Source organism: Micromys minutus, assembly GCF_963924665.1.
Source record: "Micromys minutus genome assembly, chromosome: X".
Classification (NCBI taxonomy): Eukaryota; Metazoa; Chordata; class Mammalia; order Rodentia; family Muridae; genus Micromys; species Micromys minutus.
Window position 1 is genome coordinate 81,861,805 of NC_137970.1, and position 23,097 is coordinate 81,884,901.

At 40.3% G+C, this 23,097-nt stretch overlaps 1 protein-coding gene across 2 annotated transcripts in view; it reads left to right on the forward strand.

The window, feature by feature from the left end:
• Positions 1–23,097, forward strand: part of TMEM164 (transmembrane protein 164) — a gene marked incomplete at both ends in the record, with an annotated part of 137,820 nt that overhangs the window by 58,351 nt on the left and 56,372 nt on the right. Inside the window, 2 exons of one of the 2 annotated variants that reach the window (XM_080910491.1) lie at positions 2,545–2,594; positions 19,745–19,811. The exons of the other annotated variant lie outside the window; for it this stretch is intronic. Coding sequence (XP_080766617.1) covers positions 2,545–2,594; positions 19,745–19,811 — 117 coding nt within the window. The remainder of the gene's footprint in view (positions 1–2,544; positions 2,595–19,744; positions 19,812–23,097) is intronic. 2 annotated transcript variants of the gene reach the window in all.

A 23,097-nucleotide genomic window follows, 5' to 3' on the forward strand; every position in this document is an offset into this window, starting at 1 on the left:
TTTCTAGTTGCTGAAGGAGGTTGTGAGTTTCTTAGAAATGGAATGCATTGGATATTGAGGTTTTTGTTGTTTGGTTTGTTGTTGTTGCTGATGCTGATGTATTCACTGTACTTGGCTCAAAGATTGCTTGCCAAAAACCATCTCCTTTCTTGGTAATAGGTATAAACAGGCAAGGTGAGAAGGGCTGGAATGTCAATTAGAAGGTTTTCTCCTTGTCAAAGTAACTGTTGACCAGCTCATGTAGAATCAAGACTAGATTAGCTAGCTGTCTCCGAGGGATGGCAGATAATAGGAGAATGCAGTGGATTGACACTGGAGGCTTAATCCTGACAGGAGTTTCTACAGGACAGAGCTAGCCAAACACTTACGTGTTTGTCCCTTCTAGGCTGCTGACACAGAAAAGACTTCATTCATTTTGAGGTCCTCTGCAGCATTTTTACTTTCTGTTTGGCATGGTACAAAGTGTCTGGGTATTTTAGAAGCTTAGGAAGGCTACTGGCATGACTCTCTTGGGGGGCATTCCAGATGAACTGGAAACCTTTATAAAGTGGTTGGGGCCCAGTATCCTCTCTGTAATGTGGCTTCAAAGTGTAGGCTTTGGTGGACCTGATGATGGGTTTGTGCAATCTCCAAATTGGTCCTTTGCCTAAGGTGAGTAACCTTTCTGCTGTGTCTGGGGTAAAGAATACCAGCTTCATTTAGTTCTTTCTTGGACTGCTCCTGAGAGCCAGATAAGGGTGTGCAAAGGAACTAATATTTGCAGAATCAAAGTTTCAAGTACGCAGTCCTGATTCAAAATGAGTTAGAGTTAAATGGAGTTCAGAAATCAGCTTGTTTTGTGTGTTTTAGAAAGGCAGCAGATGTTTGCCATGTACTCCCAGTGGGGTCTGGGGCAGCACCCCACATAATGAAATACATCTAATTTCTGTGGGAAACACATGGAAACTCCCTATAAACAGAGTAAATAAAGTGAGATTTCCCACCGTTCAGGCCATGCATTGGGCCTGAACGGTTTTTGTCTTAGAGCCCTTTGAATTTGGGGTTTACCAATAGAGGATTGTGGACTCAAAATGTTCTTTGAGTTTTCACTTTAATCAAATTGACTCACAGAGAAAAGGTATGGGATTGGTGCTGGTAGGTGGCTCTTCCCGTGGAGGGGTTCTCTGATGGGGTAGTGGGGAGGATGGATTCCCACTGGTGTTCTTAAGACACTGTCTTTTCCATGCTCACTTCTTTTCCTCTTCCGGATTCTAGCCTCCAAGCACATGTCTTCCCTATAGTACAGACTATTCTTCTCAGTGTAGACTTGGTGAATGGAGGAACAAAATGCCAAAGGACACACATTTGGCAAAGCCAACAAACCCATAATGCAAATTAGCGTCAGAGCTCTCAACGTGACAGGGACAGCTAGCGATGATGAGTTTTTATAAAGTGAAATCAGTGTATGGAAAGGAACCCTGCGAACATAAGGCATGGGCACTGGATAATCCTCATTCTCATGGAATGTCTTTGGCCCTCAGAGTAGTTTAGTCTAAGAGCACACACATATCATGTGAGGTGGCAAGGAATGGCTGACCTCATTCCATCTGGAATGGTTGTTCAACATGCAGATGTGGTGAGAGGAGGTCTCAGGATTGCAGATCTGGGTGCTTTATATGAGATTTAGGAACCCCATCATCAGCAAATTTGGTAAAGGCCGTTTTGACCTTGATGGCGGTTGAAGACCAACTGCAGGTTTTCAGAGCCTGGATTTCATGCCTGTGTTACACCCAAGGTCAGGGAGCCAATTTACCTGTTAGAACAACAAGATTCTTTCGGCTTCCAGTTTTGCCTGTCATGATAACAGGACTTTAGAAAAATCACCTAGGTAGACATATGTAGAAGAAACAAACAAATTCCAAGTAGGGGTTAGAGTCTGGGGTGTCAGTTTGTTAGGGTTATCAGAAAATTCAGAATGCCCAGTTACATTCAATTTTCAGATAAAAGTCAAGCAATGTTTTAATAAAAATATGCTTCATGCAACACTTCCAACCTACTTACAAAAAAATATTATTCATTGTTTCTCAGGAATTCCAGTTTCATTGGGCGTCCTGTATTTTCATGTGCTAAATTTGGCCGTTCTGGGTATTGATAAGCCCACCTACCCCCATGGGAGGTAAACCAGATGGGATTCATGTGCATGTTTCATGTGCAGAATCTATTTTTACCTGCCCTGGGTTAAAGCTTCAAAGACTGGCTACTTATGGCATATTGAAGTTGAAATACTGAAAATTCTCTCTCTCTCTCTCTCTCTCTCTCTCTCTCTCTCTCTCTCTCTCTCTCTCTCACACACACACACACACACACACACACACACACACACACAAATATACTTTGGTCAACTATCTGCTTTGTAAACTATACAAATATTAATCACAAAACATAAACTTTACCTTTCTAATTTTTTTACAGTTTTTTTTCTTTTAAAGTTTTTTAAAAAATATTATTAAAGAACACTGTGCCAAGTGTTTTGCTTTCTAACCATTCTTAATTCTTCAATTGCAGATCTTCCTCCTGGCCTGTCCTCCATGTCCGGGAGCTACCGTCATCTTCAAGTAAGAGAGGCTTGTGTTTTACTCTGTGGCCTTTTCTTTTCAGGCGGTTCTTTCCATTTGATGACAAAGGACGATGGGGTGTCAAGCCTGTGGCCTGGACTGCTTGGTCCCCTGGTCTTTCATGAGGAATACACATCTGTTAGGATCCACTGAACTGTTGTGTACATGTTGTATGTGGGTTATAGCTGTTGTTGAACTCTGGAAAATTCTACTGAACCAATATTTGTGGTTACACAGCCAAAGCAGGGTGACTTGTCAGCTTGTCTTCCTGTTTAAGTTACTTTGAGACCTGCTGGAGGCCACAGAGCTATGTTCCATATCCTTCCACCATCTATCTCTTCATTGAGGGTATGCTATTGAAGTCTTTTGTTCCTGTGTCTTTATGGCCATTTTCCGTCAAGTGCAAAATGAAGTGACAGGGATTCTGGGAACTGAACTCATGGCCTTACACCGTTTTCTACTACTGAGCTCTATAATTCCCAAGTTTCTTTAAAATATCAGCGAGCATTAAATCCATTAAAGGATACTCAAGCAAACCATGTTTCTCTGAAGGCAGGATTACTTAAATTAAATTAGTCCGAGTCCCAGAACCCTCATTTTAGTCATGAGTTGTGATCATCTCCCTCATTAGACCTTTTATTAGAGTTGCTAATTCGAAGGTAAATGGGCTGAATTAATTTTTCTCCTCCACCCCCACCCCTGTGCTGGAGCTATTTGTGAATAGTGAAATGGCCAGAGGGAGGGAACAGGAAGCAATATGCCTAGCAGATGCTTGGCTAGTTGAGAGTAGAGTAAATGGCTTTCTGATTTACTTAAGTCATTAGACTGCGAGGTAGGGGGAAAACTACCCCATTTGCTGCTGCAAACAGCTCCGCCGAATAGCCACTTAGTCTCTTGCCTTAGGTGAGTACCTTTCTTCCAGTGACTTTTGATATTTTATGTGGACAGCTCCCACATAAAAGGGCAATTGAACCTCACTTCCCCTCCCTTGCCTTTTCAAAATGAGCTCAATTATTCAGTGTGATGTTTTTAAAGCAACATGCATTGATTTTATTTCATCAGGATGGAAGCAACAATTCTCATCAGAAAATAAAAACCACTTCCATCCTACCCTCAAGAGAGAATTTTGGTTATTGCCTTTATTTCTTGTTTTTCTTGGTAAGCAGAAATCATATTCTTTACTCTTATTTTTACTATTTATTTTCTCAATTTACTTATTTTATACTCATATATAAATATGTAAATATGATTACTAGATTTTTTTCATAGTGGTCCTTTGCATTTTCTTTTTTTAACTTGGCTCCTAGTTTATACCAGTCCTCCATATGTTCAACCAATGTGTATCTTTCTGTATCTTTCTCCATGTATATGAGCAAGCTCAAGTTTTTGTAAATTGTTTTCTTTAGTTCTTTGATACAACCTGCTTTCTCATTCAATAATGTCTCATGGAAATCTATCAAAGTCTATTGGCATGTCCTATTTAAGAAGGTCTGCAAAATATGTCATAAATATATAACATCTTGGTATTTACATATTAATAACAATTTAGTTTCTGAGATAACCACTACTGTGTACTAACCTTGTATATTGATGCTTTTAATTTATATGTGTCTGTGTATGTGAATATCTTGTATAATTTTTCTTTTTATACAAATATTATTCTTATATAATTTCTGCATTTCCAGTTCTATCTAAAGTTGCACTACCAAAGATGGATAGCCAGTTGTACTGGAACAGCATAATACATACTCCCTGCTTCTTCCTGTAAACTGAATATCTATCACTGTCAGCTATTCAATGTTTTATGAACTAGTCTTGAGTTATTGATTCTCTGTTCTCTTTCCTTGGTTTGTGTGCCACGATTATATTCACTTGATTGCATTAGTTTAAAATTCATTTATTACATTCTTGTCAGTTTTTCCCATTTCTACATTTTAAAGCTTCCTTTTACTCAATATTCCATTTGAGTTCTACCAAGATTCTAATTAGAATCACATTACATTGGGCTGAACTTTTTAATTATGTAGTTCTTTTTAGTCAAGAAATTGTATTTCTTTGCATGCTCACATCTGATTTTGTGTTAATTAGATCTATTCTTTTCTTCTTATCTATTCTATGCTTTTGTACATACATTTCTAAAAATTAATAGCTTTTTCCTGTTGGAACTTCAATACCTTCCTCATCTCCATTGCTAAGTGCTATTTGCTGTCAAGGAAAATGATTATTGATTTTTTTCTTACAAATATTTTGCTATGTTCACCTATTACACAGATTCTTTTATTTCTGATAAATTTCCTTTTTATTTTCAACACTTTCATTTTTGTCTCATTTTGTAGGAACTCAGAGTAAAAAATTGTAAATCAAAATGTTTTTTTTTCTTTTATATTTGCTTTTGGCACTTGTTTATTTGGATTTGCATTTTCACTTTTTTTTTATTTCTACATTTCCTTATGAGTTGTGTTGCTGTGTGTTATTGGCATCTGGTGATGAAACATTGTTTTTCCTCTAAGTGTTTTCTTTTTCTTCCTGAAGCACTTTAGTCAGGTTCTGTGCTATTGAGCTATACTCCTGGTTCTCATTGATTTTTCCAATACAATGAATTTTCTTGATAGAATTTCTGGTTTTGAAATACTTTTATATTACTGAAGTAAGTCTTCTGATTACAGTATGTTATTATTTTGATTCAGAGCTGAAGTTTGTTCATCTGCATTTTATATCCAATGTGCCTTTAGTATTTCTAAGTAAGATTGAAGACCAATGTGGTTTTTTCCATTAGATTTGAAGATTAAATATAAGATGGGTAACATATAGTATATAAAAAGTTTCTTCCTTTTATTTGGTCTATAATATTTTAGTTACACTTGGAAATTGTGTCCTATGAAGGTTTGATGAAACACTTGTAAAACTCACCTGGTCTTGGTATCTTTTTTTCATTATGGTAGATCCATAATTACATTTTCAGTGTCTTTTATGGGAACCAACCTATTCAAATCTTTTTGCTTTAATTGTGGTAATTTGTGTTGGTTATGGAACCATCTGCCTGCTTTTTATCTTCCTATTGGTTGCCATAAGTTTCGGTGAGTATGTAGGACTCATGATTATTTGAAGAATATCTCTTCATGTAGTCATGCTTTGGTCGTACTTAATCTTGTATGTTTTCTGTTGGCTCAGCTGTATTTAAATTTGTTCAGCAAGTACATTCTCAATTTATTATTGCTACACAAATACAGTCTTGAACTTATTCATCCTTCCTGCCTTCCTTTCAAGTGTTAAGACCGTGACTATGTCATTCCACAGTTGAAGCATCTCAGTGTACACAGATAGGCTCAGCCATAGGCTCACTGCCAAGCACTGTCTACCTACTTCGCAGTTTTCCACTGGTGCTTTGCTAGACCAGTCCTGCATGAATTTGCTATCTTCCCAGCTAAACAGAGCTCAGCCTGTCCTTTGCAGAGACATGCCCAGTCACTGCTTGCAAAGGGTTATGATGTTGTGTACAGCAAGCTGCACAATTCCACGCTGGGCTGGGGCTCACAGTTCTTTTGGTGGCGGAGAAGGGGCAGGATTCTCTACAGGGGTTTCATGCCCTGTTTCACAGGGGAGAAGGAAAGCTTGCCAGTGTTCCAGCTAGGTTCTGATCATTTCATTTACCTCTGCTGCCATGTGACGTGTTAAGTGTTACTGCTGGGGCCTGCTGCTACAAAGGCTGCTTCAGCAGAAACCCCATGTCTGAGAGGTGGGAGAGAGAATTGGCAGCGTTTCTACTTGGCTCACCACACAGCAACCTTGGGCATGGTGGTCTTATGAATTCTATTCGCACCAACTTCTGGAATTCCAGCCTGGTAGCTTCCTGCTTCCCAAAGTCCCCGATCTCCGTGTTTCTCTATGGATGCCTATCCAGCAGCCTCATCATTGTTTTATTGTAATTACATGTTCAAGGCTTCTTTGCTGATTTAGAATTGCTTTTTCCTGAAGTGCAGTCTCCAGCACTTTCTATAGAGACTAAAATCGATACATTCTGCCCTGTGTGTGGAGGTTCCATGTCCCCAGATTCAATCAACTACAGACAGAATGGTTTTTGTTTATTGGTTTGTTTTAAATTGTATTTGGAGACTTTTTATTTGGTCATTATTCCTTAAACAACGATAGTCCACAGAAGAAATTATACAAATGTATATAGTACTAGACACATGTTTTCAGAGTTTGCAGTGTATGGAGTGTTGTTACAACTAACCTAGAGAGGATGTGAGCATTGTGTTTATTTGTAGGTTGTACACAAGCACCACACCATTTTATATAAGGGACTTTAGAATACACTGAGATTGGTATGTGCAAGGGCTGCAGGAAGATAACTTATGTCTGACTGTGTATCATAGAGACTAATTAATTGCTGTTCTGCTACCATCTTTCAAGTAAGTATCTGTCCTAGTCACCATTAGGGAACTCATCCTGTCATATTATGTGAACCACTTGGTCTTTTTTTCCTTTTGAGATTTGATTCCACAATGTATCCCTGGCTGCCCCCCAACTTACAGAGATCCATGTGCAGCTTCCCCCAAGAATGGGGATTAAAGGTGTGGACTAGCTTGCCAAACCCACAGCCTTAATGAACAAGATTTCCCTTTCATAAAGCAAAGAGGGCAGAGCACCACGTTGGAGTAGCCAGGGAGTCCCTAGGCTTTATAAGCATTCACTGCAGTTTTTTAAATTTTGTTTTCCTTCTTTATTACAGGAGATTTCAGATATATGAGTGTTACATTTATTCTCACCTGTGCATTACACACTTGGGTAAATTCTTCTGTGGACTACCAACTCATGTTACTAGCTTTATATAAGGATATTTCTCCTTTTACTTGAATAAATTGTATGTACATGAAATCTAGAAGTAAATACTTCTTTTGCCCTTTGTTTGCATTTTTGTTGTTAATTTTACAAAGGACTTATTGTAGGCATACATTTTTTGCAACCTACTTTTTTAAATAAAAAATTGTATTTACTTAGAAGCATTCAGAATATTAAGGAAACAGCCGCAATTTTTTATTTTTTTGCAATTACAGAGTGGTATTCAGTTAACAGAACAGCAATTATCTTCATATAAGGTGTATCAGAGACAACTGAAGATGGGGGATAAAAAACCCCAAAATAAAGCCTAAAGAAAAAAAAATCAAACCAAAAAAAAACAAAAAACAAAAAACAAAAAAACTAACAAACAAACAGAAAAACCCAGCCAAACGACTGTCCCCGTATATAACTAATGTGTGTCGTGCACCAACAAGAACCTGCTTTAAATTTCCATGCCAATTTACAACCCCCAGACTGTACCAGGCAAGGCTATTGAAAATACCACCAGGACAGGGCTACCTAAAGACACATTCAGTAGTGTGTTAACTATACAAAAAAGGCACTGTACAGTTTAAAACAAAATCTTACATTTCAATTTTTTTCTTTAAAAGGAGTGAGTTGTGTACAGGGGGTTAAATGCTTTATAGACAAGGGAAAAAAAACTGTGCTAGAACCAACTTATTATTCATCACCATCATCTTCATTTTTGTCTTCCTCTTCTTCCTCTTCCTCATCCCCTTCATCCTCCTCCTCCTCATCTTCCTCTTCTTTTTCTTGTTCTTTTCAGCTTTGAACACCCCCTTTTTCACTGCATCAGGTTTTCCTTTAGCTCTGTAGGCAGCAATATCCTTTTCGTATTTCTCCTTCAGCTTGGTGGCCTTCTTCTCACAGGGCTGCTTGTCATCCGTGGCAGTGCTGTTCCACATCTCCCCTAGTTTCCTTGTGACATCACCAATGGATAAGCCAGGATGCTCACCTTTGATTTTTGGGCGGTACTCAGAACAGAGCAAGAAGAAGGCCGAAGGAGGCCTCTTGGGTGCATTGGGGTCCTTGAACTTCTTTTTGGTCTCCCCTTTGGGGGGGGATGTAGATTTTCATTTTTCTGTCATAATGAGCTTTGTCAGCCTTTGCCATATCTTCAAATTTCCCCTTAGCAGACACAGTCTTCACCTCTCTGAGCACTTCTTGGAGAACTCTGGGAAGCTGACAGAAGCATCCAGGTGTTTCTTCTTGTGCTCCTCCCAGCAGGTTTTCACAAAGAATGCATATGAAGACATTTTGCCTCGAAACTTCTTAGGATCTCCTTTGCCCATGTTTAGTTGATTTTCTTCCACTAGGCACAGAATCGCCCAGTGCCCGTCCGGCTCTCGCTTGCCCTGGTGCTGTCTCTGTGGAGCTCAATGGACTGTAATGGCTGTGTCACAACCTACTTTTAATAAGGGTTCAATCTCTCCTCCAGCCCAGTGCTCAGCAGAGGTAGTGGAAGAGGAAAGTTATTAGGACATGGGGGAAGTGGACCTGTTCAGCACGAGTTCTTTGAGCGTGAGTTCCATCTTCACTGGCAGCAGTTTAGTCCCATAGCAAACACCACATACAACTCAGAAGCTGCAGACCAGTCCTCTAGGCGGCAGACACCAGGCACAAACAGGTAGCTACAGCCCAGTCCTTTCAGCAAGCAGACACCAGGTACCTACCTATAGCTCAGTCCTGAAGAAACTGCCAGGCTCGCCAACCAGCCTAAAGTGAGGCCTCAGAAGCAGCAAGCTGCCTCAGGAACCTCACAAGCAGTTCTTGGGCCAGTTTCTCTCAATGGCAGCATTACCACAAGTTGAGCTCAGCAGTGCTAAGTAAGATGAACCAATACATGTGTGTCTTTAGCAAAGAGTAACGAGGTGATGCAAACCAAACCAATGCTCAGCGCTTGTCTCTGTGGTCATATTATACTCCTTCATTAAGTGTCCTTCATGTGTCCGCTATACCCAAATATTCTCTCGCCTGTGTCTACTTCAGGAAAAGTCTTTCGAGTGTTTGGTTTAGCATGCCAGCCTTTCACCTGTGTACCCCAGCAAAACATGATAACTTTCCAAAGAACTAGAAGTTTCCATTCCAACTTAGTGTGTGCATGCACACGTGTATGGGCCAGAAGGTGTCAGTTCTCCTGGAGGTGGTGGTATGGGTGTTGGGAGCCTCCTGACTTGTGTGCTGGGACCTGACCTATAGTCTGCTATGAGAGCTCTCTTAGTCACTGAGCAATTGTTCCAGTTCGGTGTTTGAAGTTTAAAACATGTCTTGACATGTATCTCAGATTAGTTTGTAAATCACTATGTCCCCTAGGCTAGACTTGAACTGGAGATCATTCTGCTTCAGGCCCCCCAGTACTGGGATTGCAGGCATTTACCATGCCTGCTTACATGTTAATAGATTGTTTTTTGAGACCAGGCCACACTATGTGGCTCTTGATTCTTGATGGCCTCAGGCTCACAGAGAAATCTGTCTGCCTCAACCTCGTAATTACTGGGATTAAAAACATGGACCACATACCTCCACGCCTTTGAACTTTTTAATGAAGTGATTGCTATATAACAATTTTGCTTTTTGTTTTTGTTTTTTGGTTAGGTTGATTACTCCTTCCTTCAGATCATGCATATTTCATATGTATGTATGCATGTATTATGTAAGTATTTGAGACAGGGTCTCACCCCACAACCCAGACTGGCTTGAAATTGACTGTATCCCAGTACAGCCTGGGATTCTTGATTCCCCTGTTTTATCTTCGAAAATACATTGCCATAACCAGCTTTCTCCCTGTATTTTTATGCCTGAAAAGATACTTTCCTCATTGTAAGATTAGCTGTATAATCCAGTGTTATAAATAAATGTGGCCATTTAAAATGCATTCTAGAAATAGGGTAAAGTAGGGCCATATTCTATATTTTTCTCTATTTTATCCACTTATTTTTTTAATTCATTATTCATTTGTTCCAACAGAGACACTTGTGTTAGCAGACACTGGACTTTTCTTGATCTTCCTGACTATATCTTTCCAGTGCTAAGATTAGAGGGATAGACCATTACATACAGCAAAGGTTTTTCTTAAGGTCCTTTACACAAACAACTCTTTAGTAAGTATGTTCTTCTGTGTGTTAGGAATTAGCTCAAGGGCTTATTTTACCTTCCGTTCATCTCTTGGGTTTTAAACCAGCATCATAATCTTTTTAACCCTTTTCTTTTTATTATTTTATTTTCCGTGCATAGGAATTTTGCCTTTGTGTATATCTGTGCACGTCATGCGTACTCAGTATCCACGGAAGCAAGTAGATTCCCTGCAACCATAGTTGCAGACAATTGTGAGGCACCATATGTGTGCTGGGAATTGAACCCAGCGTCTCTGTAAGAGAAGCACTTTTCAGTGCTCAGCTAGCTCTCTAGGCCCACAAGAAGTCTCTTGACGGAAAGAGTAGCACAGAGTATCATGGTCTTCGTTGGCTGGGCAAAGGGACAGGCTAGGCCCCAGCTTTGTGGAATTTGGTTTGTAACAGCCGGTAGGTAGACCAGATTTCTCTTTGCCTTTTCTGTCGGCTCTGTTGCCTACAGAGTTGTCTTAGCCACTCTCAGTTCCTCTTCTCAGGTTCTCCCCCTAATCTGCCAGGATTTTCGCTGCATTTACGTGAGTTCTCCAATTGCACCAATATCATCACAATGTTCAATCCCTTCGCCAGGATAAACCATGAGTCATTTCTTAATTTCTTGAGATTTTCTTTTATATTCCGCAGTGTCTCTGTGTGTCTGCATGCATGCCTCTGTGTGTGTCTGTGTGTGTGTGTGTGTGTGTGTGTGTGTTTTACATATTTCTCAGCAAGGTCATTTTAAAACAGTTGGTAGTTTATGATCTTTATCATATCTTCTGTTACTACTCATAATACAAAGGAAAGATTTCTAGTTTCCTGTGTTTGTTTTCTGTTGGGCCAGTACACTTAATTCTTATTTACATAATACTTCTTCAGATTGTATCCCTTAGATAATTTTGAGAATATTAATTTCTAAATGGTAAATGTATCTCTTTTTAAAGAGAGAACTGTTTGTTTTTTCTTTTGGCTCAAGTTCAGTTGTATTTGCTATAGTTTCTGGCATCATTTTAAATACTACTAATACTGGCAGGGCTTCTTGCTTATGATTTTAATGGAAATATTTCTGGTCTTCCATTTATTTGGAATATTTTTATATTTGACATTAATAAACTCTTAACAATGGCTATTAATTGCTTAGGTTAGATATAATATGATGAAGATATTATTTTGTTCTTAAGTTCACTTAAATACCAAGGATTTGATCTATATCTATCTATCTGTCTGTCTGCTGTCTGTCTGTCTGTCTGTCTGTCTATCTATCTACTTATCTATCCATCTATCATCTATATCTATCTATCTATCATCTATATCTATCTATCTATCTATCTATCTATCTATCTATCTATCTATCTATCTATCTATCTATCCTTTTTTCCCTTCGACCTCCTCATTTGGTGTATTATAGTGATAGTATTCCTAATTACAACCTTTGCAGGACTGCTGATGTAACCTCTTCTTTTCCTCTGTGTGCTTACAAGAAACACAGATTTGGCTTCCTTCCTATGAATTTGATTGATTTTACTCTTTTTAGAAGGTTTCACAATGGGCTTGGGGCTTCTTAGGAAAACTGGTCGTGTGGAACCTGCTCTTTCTCTCTCTTTCGATATCTTGATGGAATGGATAGAAAAGGGAATGGCGGCTAACATTTTTCCAGCTTTGGTTTATGATCTGTGAGTTTTCTTGCACTGTGAGCACTCACTACTTAATGTGAGGGATTATCCAGATGTTCCCCAAGAGCTGGGAAGCTCAAGCCCTAAGTGTGTGAGCTGTGAAGTTTGGATGGCTACAAACTCCTCCACCCATCCTGTGTAAGAGAAGTGGGTAGCAGGAGGCTTACCAAGAACCTCTGCTTCAGGAAGCCCATGCATGCTATGCGCCCCCCTGCCCAGTGCTGAAACTCTGAAAGCTGCTCATTTTTCCTGAGCACACGGAAAGCAGAAGAGCTGTGATGCAAGTGTGATTATCTGGTCATGAGTATCTGCTGACTCAGACTGGGGAGGCTTTTGAATGAGAGGAGATGGAATTTCAGCTGTGCTGCAGGGAGCAGAGGTACACTGCTGGGTGGAGAGAGGACTCTAGGCCAGGTGTGAGCCAAGGTAGGTGGGGCAAATGTGGGGGTGGGTGAGGGCAACAATTGGGTCAGCCTGACATGTGATCATGGCATTGCGAGACTGATACCCTGTTGACCTTTGGGCCACAGTGCCTTAGGAGAATTCTATAGCCTGGTGGCACTCACTTTTTTTTTTAGATCCCACCTATATTTTATTGTACTCTCTGAATCAAGTATTTTCTGAAGTACTAACACGTATTGAATTTAAAATAGCATGCCTTCCTCCAGTAAGCCTCATATACTTGTAACTGCTCTGAGGCTGTGGGATGGACTTGGGTTGAACCTGTTGGTTTTCTTAGCTATTGTTTTGCCTTTCTTTGCTAGTTTCCTTCCTTCCTTCCTTCCTTCCTTCCTTCCTTCCTTCCTTCCTTCCTTCCTTCCTTCTCTCTCTCTCTCTCTCTCTCTCTCTCTCTCTCTCTCTCTCTCTCTCTCTCTCTCTCCCTCTCTCTCTCTCTCTCTCTCTCTCCCTCTCCCTCTCCCTCCCTCTCTCTCTGTTTTCTTTCTCTGTCTCTTTTTTTGTGTTCCTGTCTGTCTCTGTCTCTCTCTCTTTGTCTCTCCTCTCCCCGCTCTGGATAGTATTAAAAGGCTGAACTTAGGGCCTCATGCTTTGAGGCAGGTATTTTGCCACCAAACTGTAGCCATAGCCCTAAGCTGTTTAAGCTGTTGTACCTTAATGTATTAGCACTGTTTTTCCGTGCTCATCAGATGAGCTTCTGTGTGCCCTGAGAGGTTTGGAACTGTGGCTCAGCTTGGAGTCATGGGTAGTGTTTAAAAGGAGAAGCTTTTAAACACTTGCCATGGAGGTGGCTGATTTGGAGCTTAGCTTTGGACTCATTACTGAGAAAGGTGTTTAGAAGATGGCCTTTGCCCTGTGCGGAATTATTAAGACTTGGTTTTGGCAAGGGAGATGAACACCATGTATTTAAAGGGGAAGAAGACTAGACACCTAGAAGACGCCTAAGAAATTTTCAGGGAAACGATTTCCTCTTTGTGATACTCAGGTACCTGCTTTCCTAAGACCTAATTAATTGTCTGGAACCTGCTTATATTCATAATGCATTTTTTCCTTAATGCTTCGAGGAGTAAGGGATCTTTCCAGGTGATAATTATAGGACTCTTTTCCCTCCCATGTCCACAACATGAACTATCTTCTTCTCCACATATGCATATTCAGTTTTGTCTTCTACAAATCTCCTGGGAAGAGAGTAGGAGGTTTGTGAGTAGGAATTGCTTTTTTTTCTTTTTTTTTTTTCTTCTATGTAGTTGTGCTTTAAAACATATCATTTGGGTATGCACCATCCTTAGGAAAAGAAAAGGCTGTCACTCCTGACAACTTATTCAATCTTGAGAAAGCAAAGTGTGGACTCTCTTCTGTTATGTATTGGAAAAAGGAACAATACAGGTTAATAAGATTTGGGTAAAGTGTGTTGAAGGAATGAAAAAAAGGAGATGTTACATTTTTAGAGAAGTTATGTGTGCTTATTATACAGAAAAAAATGAAACATTTAATAAATAAAACTGTAAGAGTAACAGATAATTATGTTAGTAGGATGATATAATTTTCTTCTGGATTTTGTCATGTGTCCACTCAAAACTCATAATTATTCTCTTTATACTTTATAATGTTTTAAAAGCTAGTAGGCTAGATGTGGTGGTACATGCCTGTAACACCAACCAAGGAGGTGAAATCAGGGGGATCAGGTTATATAGCAAGTTCAAGGCCAGCCCTGGACTTTATTAGACCCTGTCACAAACAAACAAACAAACAAACAAAAAGAAAACAAAACAAATGTTAGTAACCACAATTAGTTCTATAATTTAGTTAATATACTATAGCTGTTTCCCTATCTTATTAGAGCTCCTTTAAAAGTTATTTCTAATGGCCATATAAATATCTATTATTTGGATGAATGATGTATCTTAATATAGTACAGTTAATATAATTAGTGTATCAATAGCATCCTGTTAGTTCAGCATTTATTTTCTTGACTAGATAGGTATTGAAGGAGTCTTGAGTAACACAGTGAAATTTTATGTCCTGGGCTATCTGTGGGTGTCTAGTCCCTGCCTTTTGATCCCGAATGAAGATAAAAGCCCCAGCTTCCGTTCCTTCATTTGTAAAGAACGTATTAATGTGACTCACTCCTTGAATGCTGGAAACAATTAGAGGAGCTGACCCCTGGAAGTCTTTTAGCACGGAGCTAACATAGACTAAGTACTCAATAAGTATCCTTGCCTTTGGCCTCCACCACCTCACTTTTAGACTTTGAGATTAAAAATTGCTTTCATTTAGATAAGTAGAATTTCACAATGGAAATTACTTTCAGCTAAGTAGCCCCTTTTATCAGTTGTTCATTTTCCAGATGGATGCTTATGTCAATTTCATAAGAGGTGGAAGTGTTCTGGAACCTTTTGCACTTAGATATCTCCATTTGGTCCAGAATAAGGTAGTGGAGAACCCAACGACTGTAAGCAGGGGAATGGTCTTTGTACCCACAGGCAAAGCCACCCAAACTTCTCCTGTGTCTATCACCTTTTAAAACACCTTCATGTGTTTTTTTTAATGTTCCAATTTTCATTCTGAAAAAAATTTGAAACTTTTAAAGAAGTTACAAGAACAGAATGAACACATGCAAGTCCTGATGGAAATTTAAGATTTGTTATGCTTTCTGATGTGAATCCTAAAGTACAGATTAATGTAGCATTCCTTGCTATATGATAGGCTTGTACTGTGGGACTTTACACTGCTGACCAAAATGGTATGCTCTTGGATGCTGAGCTTAGAGAAACAGAAGGCCAATGTAGAAGGTCCCTGGACACTCTTACAATAGAAATAAGTCTATTTTATCTGTAATAAAAATCATAGAAAGTAAATCTCAACATATCTGGTCAATGGGAAGAAAATAAATTTGTATTCTTTGAATATGATAATGGAGAAATATCCTGTGGACTAAAAGAATATAGAACCAATTTAAGTGCCCTTAAATTAAAAATAAAAGATAGTATACACATATCATGGGAGACCACTCAGCAACAAAGAGGAGTAGATTGTCGATACAGTCAACAACATGGATAAATCTCAAAGACTGTCTCTCAAAAGGCTACATAGAGCAGTACAAAAACAGATGTATTTACAGAGATAATTAGAATAAGCCGTGTTGAGTGAAAGTATAACTTGAAAGAACTAGTATCATATAATATTTGTGATTCTACATATGTAACAGAAGCATAATAGAGCACTTTAATAGTTTCTGGGCACATCCAAATGTAAAATAGTTATAAAATATAATAAAAAGGGTTTTTAGGTTACAGTTCTTGTTGGTAGGAATGTGGCAGACAATGTTATTCAGAAAGAGTATATAGATAGAAATTTGCTGTTTTGTAGTATTTTTTACAAGGTTGGTGTAGCTAGAGGAGATAGAAGAGGAGCTGAAGAGAACAAACTATATTTTACTTGAAAGGCTCTAGTACTCCAAGTAGAGCCACATGGAAAAGACGTCAATTGAAGTAGTCAAGAAGGCAGAGGCAAAGGGAAGGCTTAGGCCCACTGTCATTGAGTTGGTTTTGGAAAGGCAAGACAGGGCTCGGTAAAGGGTTCAGGATTGACTAGTTTGAATGTTTTCTGTAAGCTCTAACTTTAGGGGTAGATTTTAGTTGCTTGATACCTGATCCTGGGATGGTTAAGGTGGAGGCGTGCACTTAGAGGAAACATAGCTTTGGACCGGTTAGGTTACAACATATCAAAGACCTGCTCACAACTGAGCCCTTCTGTTTCTAAGACCAACCCTCTAAAGGGGCATACATTTCCTAATCAGAAAGGTAAAAGGTAGTGTGTGCCTCTGTGTGCCGTACCCCATGTGGTGTGTGTGTGTGTGTGTGTGTGTGTGTGTGTATAGAAAACAGGGCTACTTATGCAGACAAAAACCTCAGACAGTTCTTCCTGATTATAATACAAGTAGCAACTAATGATAGAGGACATACATAATACCCATGCCACGTATGAAGACAAGTGCAGTGACGAAAATGTAGGTTTGAATCTTGACTGACCCATGTGATCGTAGGCGAGTTGTCAATTATTTGAAGTTTTGATTTTCTCAGTTATGAAGTGAAGATAATGATTATTATAATAAAAACTAGGTAAAAGGAGCATGGTGGTGTATACCTTTAATTCCAACACTTGGGTGGAAGAGGCAGGTTGATCTTTATGAGTTCAAAGCCAGCCTAGTCTACATAGTGAATACTGGGACAGCCAGAGCTGCATTGCAATGTTTTGTTTTGAGAAAAACAAACAAACAAATAAAAGACAAAGCAAATACCTAGGATGATTGAATTAGAAGATATATTTAAATGCTTGGCCCAGTGATTTCCACATGTTCAATATTTTTGTATTTATACAAGTCCTTTTTATGTGTTAAATATAAGAATTTGTTTTTTACCCTCCACCCACACAATTTGTATAGCTGAATTTTGACAACTCCAAACAAGGCTTGCCTTTATATGGAATGTTTTGGATCTTGATACCATTTTTTCCTTCTTTATATTTTATTTCCACGGGTCATTGGACTCTATTCTCCATTCCTATATCTTTTGATACCTAAATGTCTAACTGGTCCATTACAAATGTCACCTTGCCATTGAGGTCAGTGGAAAAGCCTGGCCCTAGGTTTTAGTGGTACATGGCTCATGAATGTGGCTTTTCCTCTCCCAGCATGAATCTGCTCTGGCCGTCCTAGAAGGGGCAATGTTAGGCCAGAGTCAACTGTACTCAAGATCTAAATAAAATCCAGAGCACGGGGTGTCTGGATCAGCCTTTTGAAAACTCAGCTGGTCAGCCTTGGGTAAAGGGTTGAGACTGCTTCAGGCTGCCTACTCCTACTAATCTGTCTGTCCAGAAAGTCTTTCTAAGATCACTCTCACAGTCAGATTGACCCTAGGGCAGATGATAAAGGAGAAAGTAGAGAGTTGCTGAAACAAAAGGAAGGGCAGAGTTGTATCTTAGACTTCTTGGGAGAGAGGGAAGCATTGAAAAATGCAGCAAGAATGATGGGAGTTTGGAGTCTGATGTCAGGACTGGGTATGAGTCTTGTCACTGACCAGGTCACCTTACTTTTCAAAATGATGGAAAAGTCACAGTGCCTATGTAGAAATTTGTTATCAGAATTAAGCAGTTCATTTCATCCTTTCCTGAAATGTATTGGGTACACATTGTCACCATCATTGAGGCCTTGATGACAAAGAATAGCAGGAAGAAATAGATTTAAACGGCTGAAAAACAGTCTCAGGGCTTCTGTGCAGTCCCGTGGTCTGTACTTGAACTTAGTTGCTGGGCCACTTTTGTGAGCTCTATGAGAGGAGCCAAAAGTCTAGGTGCAGCTATTTAAACATTTGATGCTGTAACACAGTGTTGGCATCTACAGGGTTCTCCTTTGAATACCACACAGCTGCATTAAAGAAACAACAGCAAAACCACCACTGTTATGTATTCAGCTTATGAGTTTTTATTCTACATTCCTAGTTTTACAGTGCACATTACCCTACAGGCCGAAGTTGGACACACCTAGTAGGATTTTTTTTTAAGATATTCTGTTGTCCTAGAATGTGTGTGTGTGTGTGTGTGTGTGTGTGTGTGTGTGTGTGTGTGTGAGAGAGAGAGAGAGATAGGGAGAAAAAGACATAGAGATTCAAGTCATCGGGCATATTACTTAGCCGTATCTTGTATTTGACTAATGCCTTTGCTGTTGGGTGTCTGAGAGGAACAGTTTAGGGACGGTTGTTCATGACCCAGCAAATTAGCTTTTCTTCGGCAGGAACAAAGTCATTCTTTGCCTCTCTCTCAAGTAAGAACCATGTGCTCGGAATGGTGAAGAAAGCTGCTTAATTCCTCCTCAGAGTCCTCACAAGAAGTGTTTGTTCCTGGGTTAATTGTTCTTGACTTGGGAAGGATGTGTAGTGTACATTTTAATAAGCCTGGTATTGGAACTGGGCAACACTATCATTACTTGATGCTCGTCTTGTCTTCCCTCCCTTTCTGTCTCTTCTGTAGTGTTACCGGTGGAACCCAGGGCATTGTGTAGGGTAATCAAGTGTTCTACCACCAAGCTAAGGTTCCTAGCATTGCTTAGCTGTTCAGCTAGCAGAATGTGTACATAAACTAAATCAGAGAAAGTCTGAGGGTTTCCTCGTTTGCTCACCCTACCTTGAACATCAATAAAGGCATTGCTGAGAGACGAAGAAAACAGTCTGAATCACACTGCAGATCTGGCTACCTACCTCCTTTGCTGTGCTTGAATACACGGAGAAGAGGAACTTAAGGGACAAAGAGTTATTTGGCTCACAATTTTATGGTCTAGTCCCTTAGTGTAGGGAAGTCAAGGCTGCCGGTCCCCAAGGGAAGTGGTCATCTTACATCCATAGCCAAAAAAGCAAGGAGCAGGAAGTTAATACATTTGCATCTCTGTTTTACACAGGCCAGGATCCTGGGCTTAGGGATTGGTCCTGCTCACAGCCACAGTGGGTCTTTCCACCACAGCTAAACCCAACTTTGACAGTCCGTCACAGTTGTTCTCAAATTCACCTTACTCTAGATAGTTCCTCACAGGTGTTCCCGGAAGCTTGCCTCCTAGATGCCACGTTGAGAGTACAGATCCTTCCAGACAGCCCCCAAGCTTGTACTAGCCTGATCTGTCCAGGTCTTTGGCGGAAACAATGACCATGCCTCTGTAAACAAGTAGCCATTATTCTAAGAAGCAGGCTTCAGTAGTAAAGGCGAGCACTTAGGTGTTGCACTTCCTGGTTTCAAATGCTGCAGCAGTTTGAGTCTTTGGTTGGGGCTGACTTAAATGTTGAGGAAGCACAGAGCTCGGTATACAATGAACTGCTGTAACCAAAAGTGTGTTCAGGAAGTGTTTGGGGATGTGTTCCAGGTAATAAACATAAACTTATTTTCATTTACTTTGCATGTGGGTGAGCTCTTGGGCTGTTTTCCACAGAGGGTTACTTCTCTCACATGGCCCTAGCTCAACCTCAAACATTTTCTTCTCCGTCGTGACCTGTTGATCTTTCTCTTTCAGGTTACAGATGCACATGTTGAATGGAGCTCTTCTGGCATTGTTGTTTCCCGTGGTAAATACCAGGCTGGTAAGTAGTGTCTTTTAACAGTGCAACATCTAAATCGGGCTATGAATCCGCCTTTTCTATCCAGCGTTTCTCCTAATTCATGCTGCCATTTGGCACAGTCATGTCTGGAGTTAATAGAAGCTTGAAGGAATAGTTTGTATACTTCAGCTACAGCCAGGGTTTAGAAAAAACAGGACATGAAAAACCAAAACTTTATATAGAAGTTGGAGAGATTTGATGGAATGAAATTGATCTAGGACCACACACCCTTAGGCTGAGACTTCTAGATGTTTTAAGGGCCACAGTGATGTATAATAACATGCTAGGGGAACCTCTTGAGCAAGCATTTTTCTCCTACATCCACCTAAATTCACAGGGCAGAGCAGCCACTTCCTCCACCTTCAGGAGAAGCAGGAGCTACAAGGCTGGAGGCAAAGTAAATTGTCTAGACTCTTACATGTGGGGCTTCTGGGAAATTAATGAGCCATTTATTGAAAGTCTAGGGAAAATTGTCTATAAAGATAGGTAGTATGGTTTTATGCATTTGTGACTTAAATTTGTCTTCTAGATGAACATTAGAGATTAACTCTTAAAGTAAAAACTTCTATTTTGGATATAATTTTGTAGCTTACAGAGCCTTTGTGTGTGTGTGTGTGTGTGTGTGTGTGTGTGAGAGAGAGAGAGAGAGAGAGAGAGAGAGAGAGAGAGAGAGAGAGAGAGAGAGAGAGAGAGAGAGAGAGGGAGGGAGGGAGGGAGAGGTAGATAGAACAATTAATTATCACAGCCCCTCTTATTTCACAGAAGTAACTGACATTCCGGTTGTCACCTGAATTGTAAGTGGCAGTTTAGACTAGATTCTGGGCATCTCACTCCTAAATTGACACCACACTGCCCCTTCTGAAGAATGTAATCATCTTCTCTTCACAGACATTTCTCAAAAGTGTAAGCTGTGCTATTCTAGATTTACATAATATAGTGGTAGAAATTAAAAGTGAAAAGTTCACCTGAAGCAATGATTTTGGAACCTTTTCACTATGCTCTGGACTCATCAGATGATTAGCCAGCTGGGCTGTGGTTTTAGCTCAGTACTAGAATATATGTCTAGCATATTCAAGATTCTGGTTCCCATTCCTGGCACTGGGAAACAAACAGGCAAATAGAAAACACTGGGTCCCACCCCCTAGAGCAACTGATTGGCAGGATAGTAGCAAACCAACTGCTTCTCAGACTGTTCCCAGAGAACCCATATGCTAGGCAATCACAATTCAGTTCATTACTCTCAGTGTGTAAGTTAAAGTGTGGCCTGAACTTAAGCATCAACTGGGTATTGCTTGTTAGAAATGTTAGGGTCAGGCCTCACCACAGAATTATTGTATCTGAATCTACCTAGATGCCAGTTTAGATGACCTAGACCCTTTCCTCCAAGGAGCTCCCAAATACTGTCTCTGGGAACCATTTGGACTTGTGTGGCATGAGAGGCGGCAGGCAGTGCTGTTTCTGATTTAATAGGTGGCATTCATTCTGGTCAGTGTTCCCCTGTGAGGTGAGACGGGTGTGCACAGTTTACATCACAGGCCCCATTGTCCTCAGTTCTGTGCCCCCCAGTAGACTTTACCTGACATCACCTGCTAAATTCTAGAACCAGAACTCATGTCTTGGGCTTCCAAGTATAGCTCAATGGGAGAACATTCCCCTCTGGTATACGAGACCCTGGATTCTTTCCATAGCGCTAAACAACCATAAGACATCCTTCTCTTGGTCTTCAGAGCAGAGGGCATCCTGTATCTTAGAATGGCATGGATAACCCAAACGAATAGACTAAATTTGTACTTTAAAAAAATAAAAGTTGATGTTGTGCCCCTTTGCTCCTTTACTGGCCGTGGCTCAGGAATATGGAACTGGGGTTGTTCTCTGTCTGTGGTAAGAACAGCTAAGGCTTAGCAAAGGACTCCCTGCTCTCTTGTCCCATCACTTTCCTCACCTTATTCAAGCTCCAAAAGAAGCAGGGTGACAGAGAGCCAACTGTCTTAATTTTCCTCAGGTCTCTCAGCTACCAGGACCTGTACAGCAGGGCCCCTCAGAAAATGATTCCCTAAACTAATAGTGCCAGCCATTCTGAGTTTGAAGGCGGTCAGCTCAAAGCTCTGGCTAACCAGCTTCTGCCACTTGCAGTTCTGTCCCCAGGGAACCCCAGGAACTGTTTTCCTTGAAGCATCTTGAGCTCTTGGCAGAAGATAACAATAGGAGAAGGAAAGCACCAAGAGGCTTGGTCACACACCTGAGGGCATTTAGGAAGCTGTTGGTGAGGTCCTTATTGAGACATATTGTAAATAGCAGTTGAGTGTGTCTCAGCGTCTCCTGATGTTTTCCTAAGCCTGTTATCAGTAACTACAACCTCAGCTGCCACTGCTTGAGTGCGTGTCTTTGTGCCAGGAGCTGCTCTAACTGTTTTTGCCTGAGTGGATTTAGTTAATCTTTACAGCTCTTGAGGCTAAGTTCAGTTGTCACCTCCAAGGTCAAGATGCCAGCAGGACTGGCTTCTTTAGGGAGCTTTCTTTGGCTTGAAGACAGCAGCCATCATAGGTTTATTGTTCTGACTTTTTTTTTTTTTTTTTAGTGTGGTCAGCTGTTTATGAAGATATCTATCACATTTTGGTCCCAGGGCATTCTCATCGCCTACTTTCACTTGAATCTCTTCTTTACATCTCTGTCTCCAAATATACTTACATTCTAGGGATTAGATCTTTGACATATAAAGGGAGATTGCAGAGGGCCTGGTGGGGTCCAGGAGACCTGTGCTGTCTTATACAGATAACATTGTTTCTTCCCTGACACCATTTTATTTTTTTAATCTCCCTGGTTTTTTTCCCACCACTCTTTCCCCCTTTTTCCTCTTCTTCCTCCATTTCTCTTTGTTCCCCCCCGCCCCCGATCGATTCCCCCCGCCCTGTCATGCCATAGATCTGTCACAACAAGACACAGTGTGTTCTAAACAAATGCTTATCAAGAATATGTATTACTTTACCTGTCGCTGACACATCTTTCATGGGTTCTTTTAAGAAGTGATTCCAGCCACCTTAGTAAATTTTTATGCCCCCTTTTCTAAAATAAAGCTGAACAGAGCTCATATCTCCTTTTGCACTTGTCTTTGCAATCAGTATTGCTCTGGCTCTTCCATGTAGGTGAGGCTCCTCTTGAGCAACTTTGGCCTTTAGGTCAGTTGGTTGAGTTCAGATTGACTTCAAATGAGACACAGGAAGTCTGGTACTTGGTGATTAAACCTGATGATCCAATTAGGCAGGCAAAG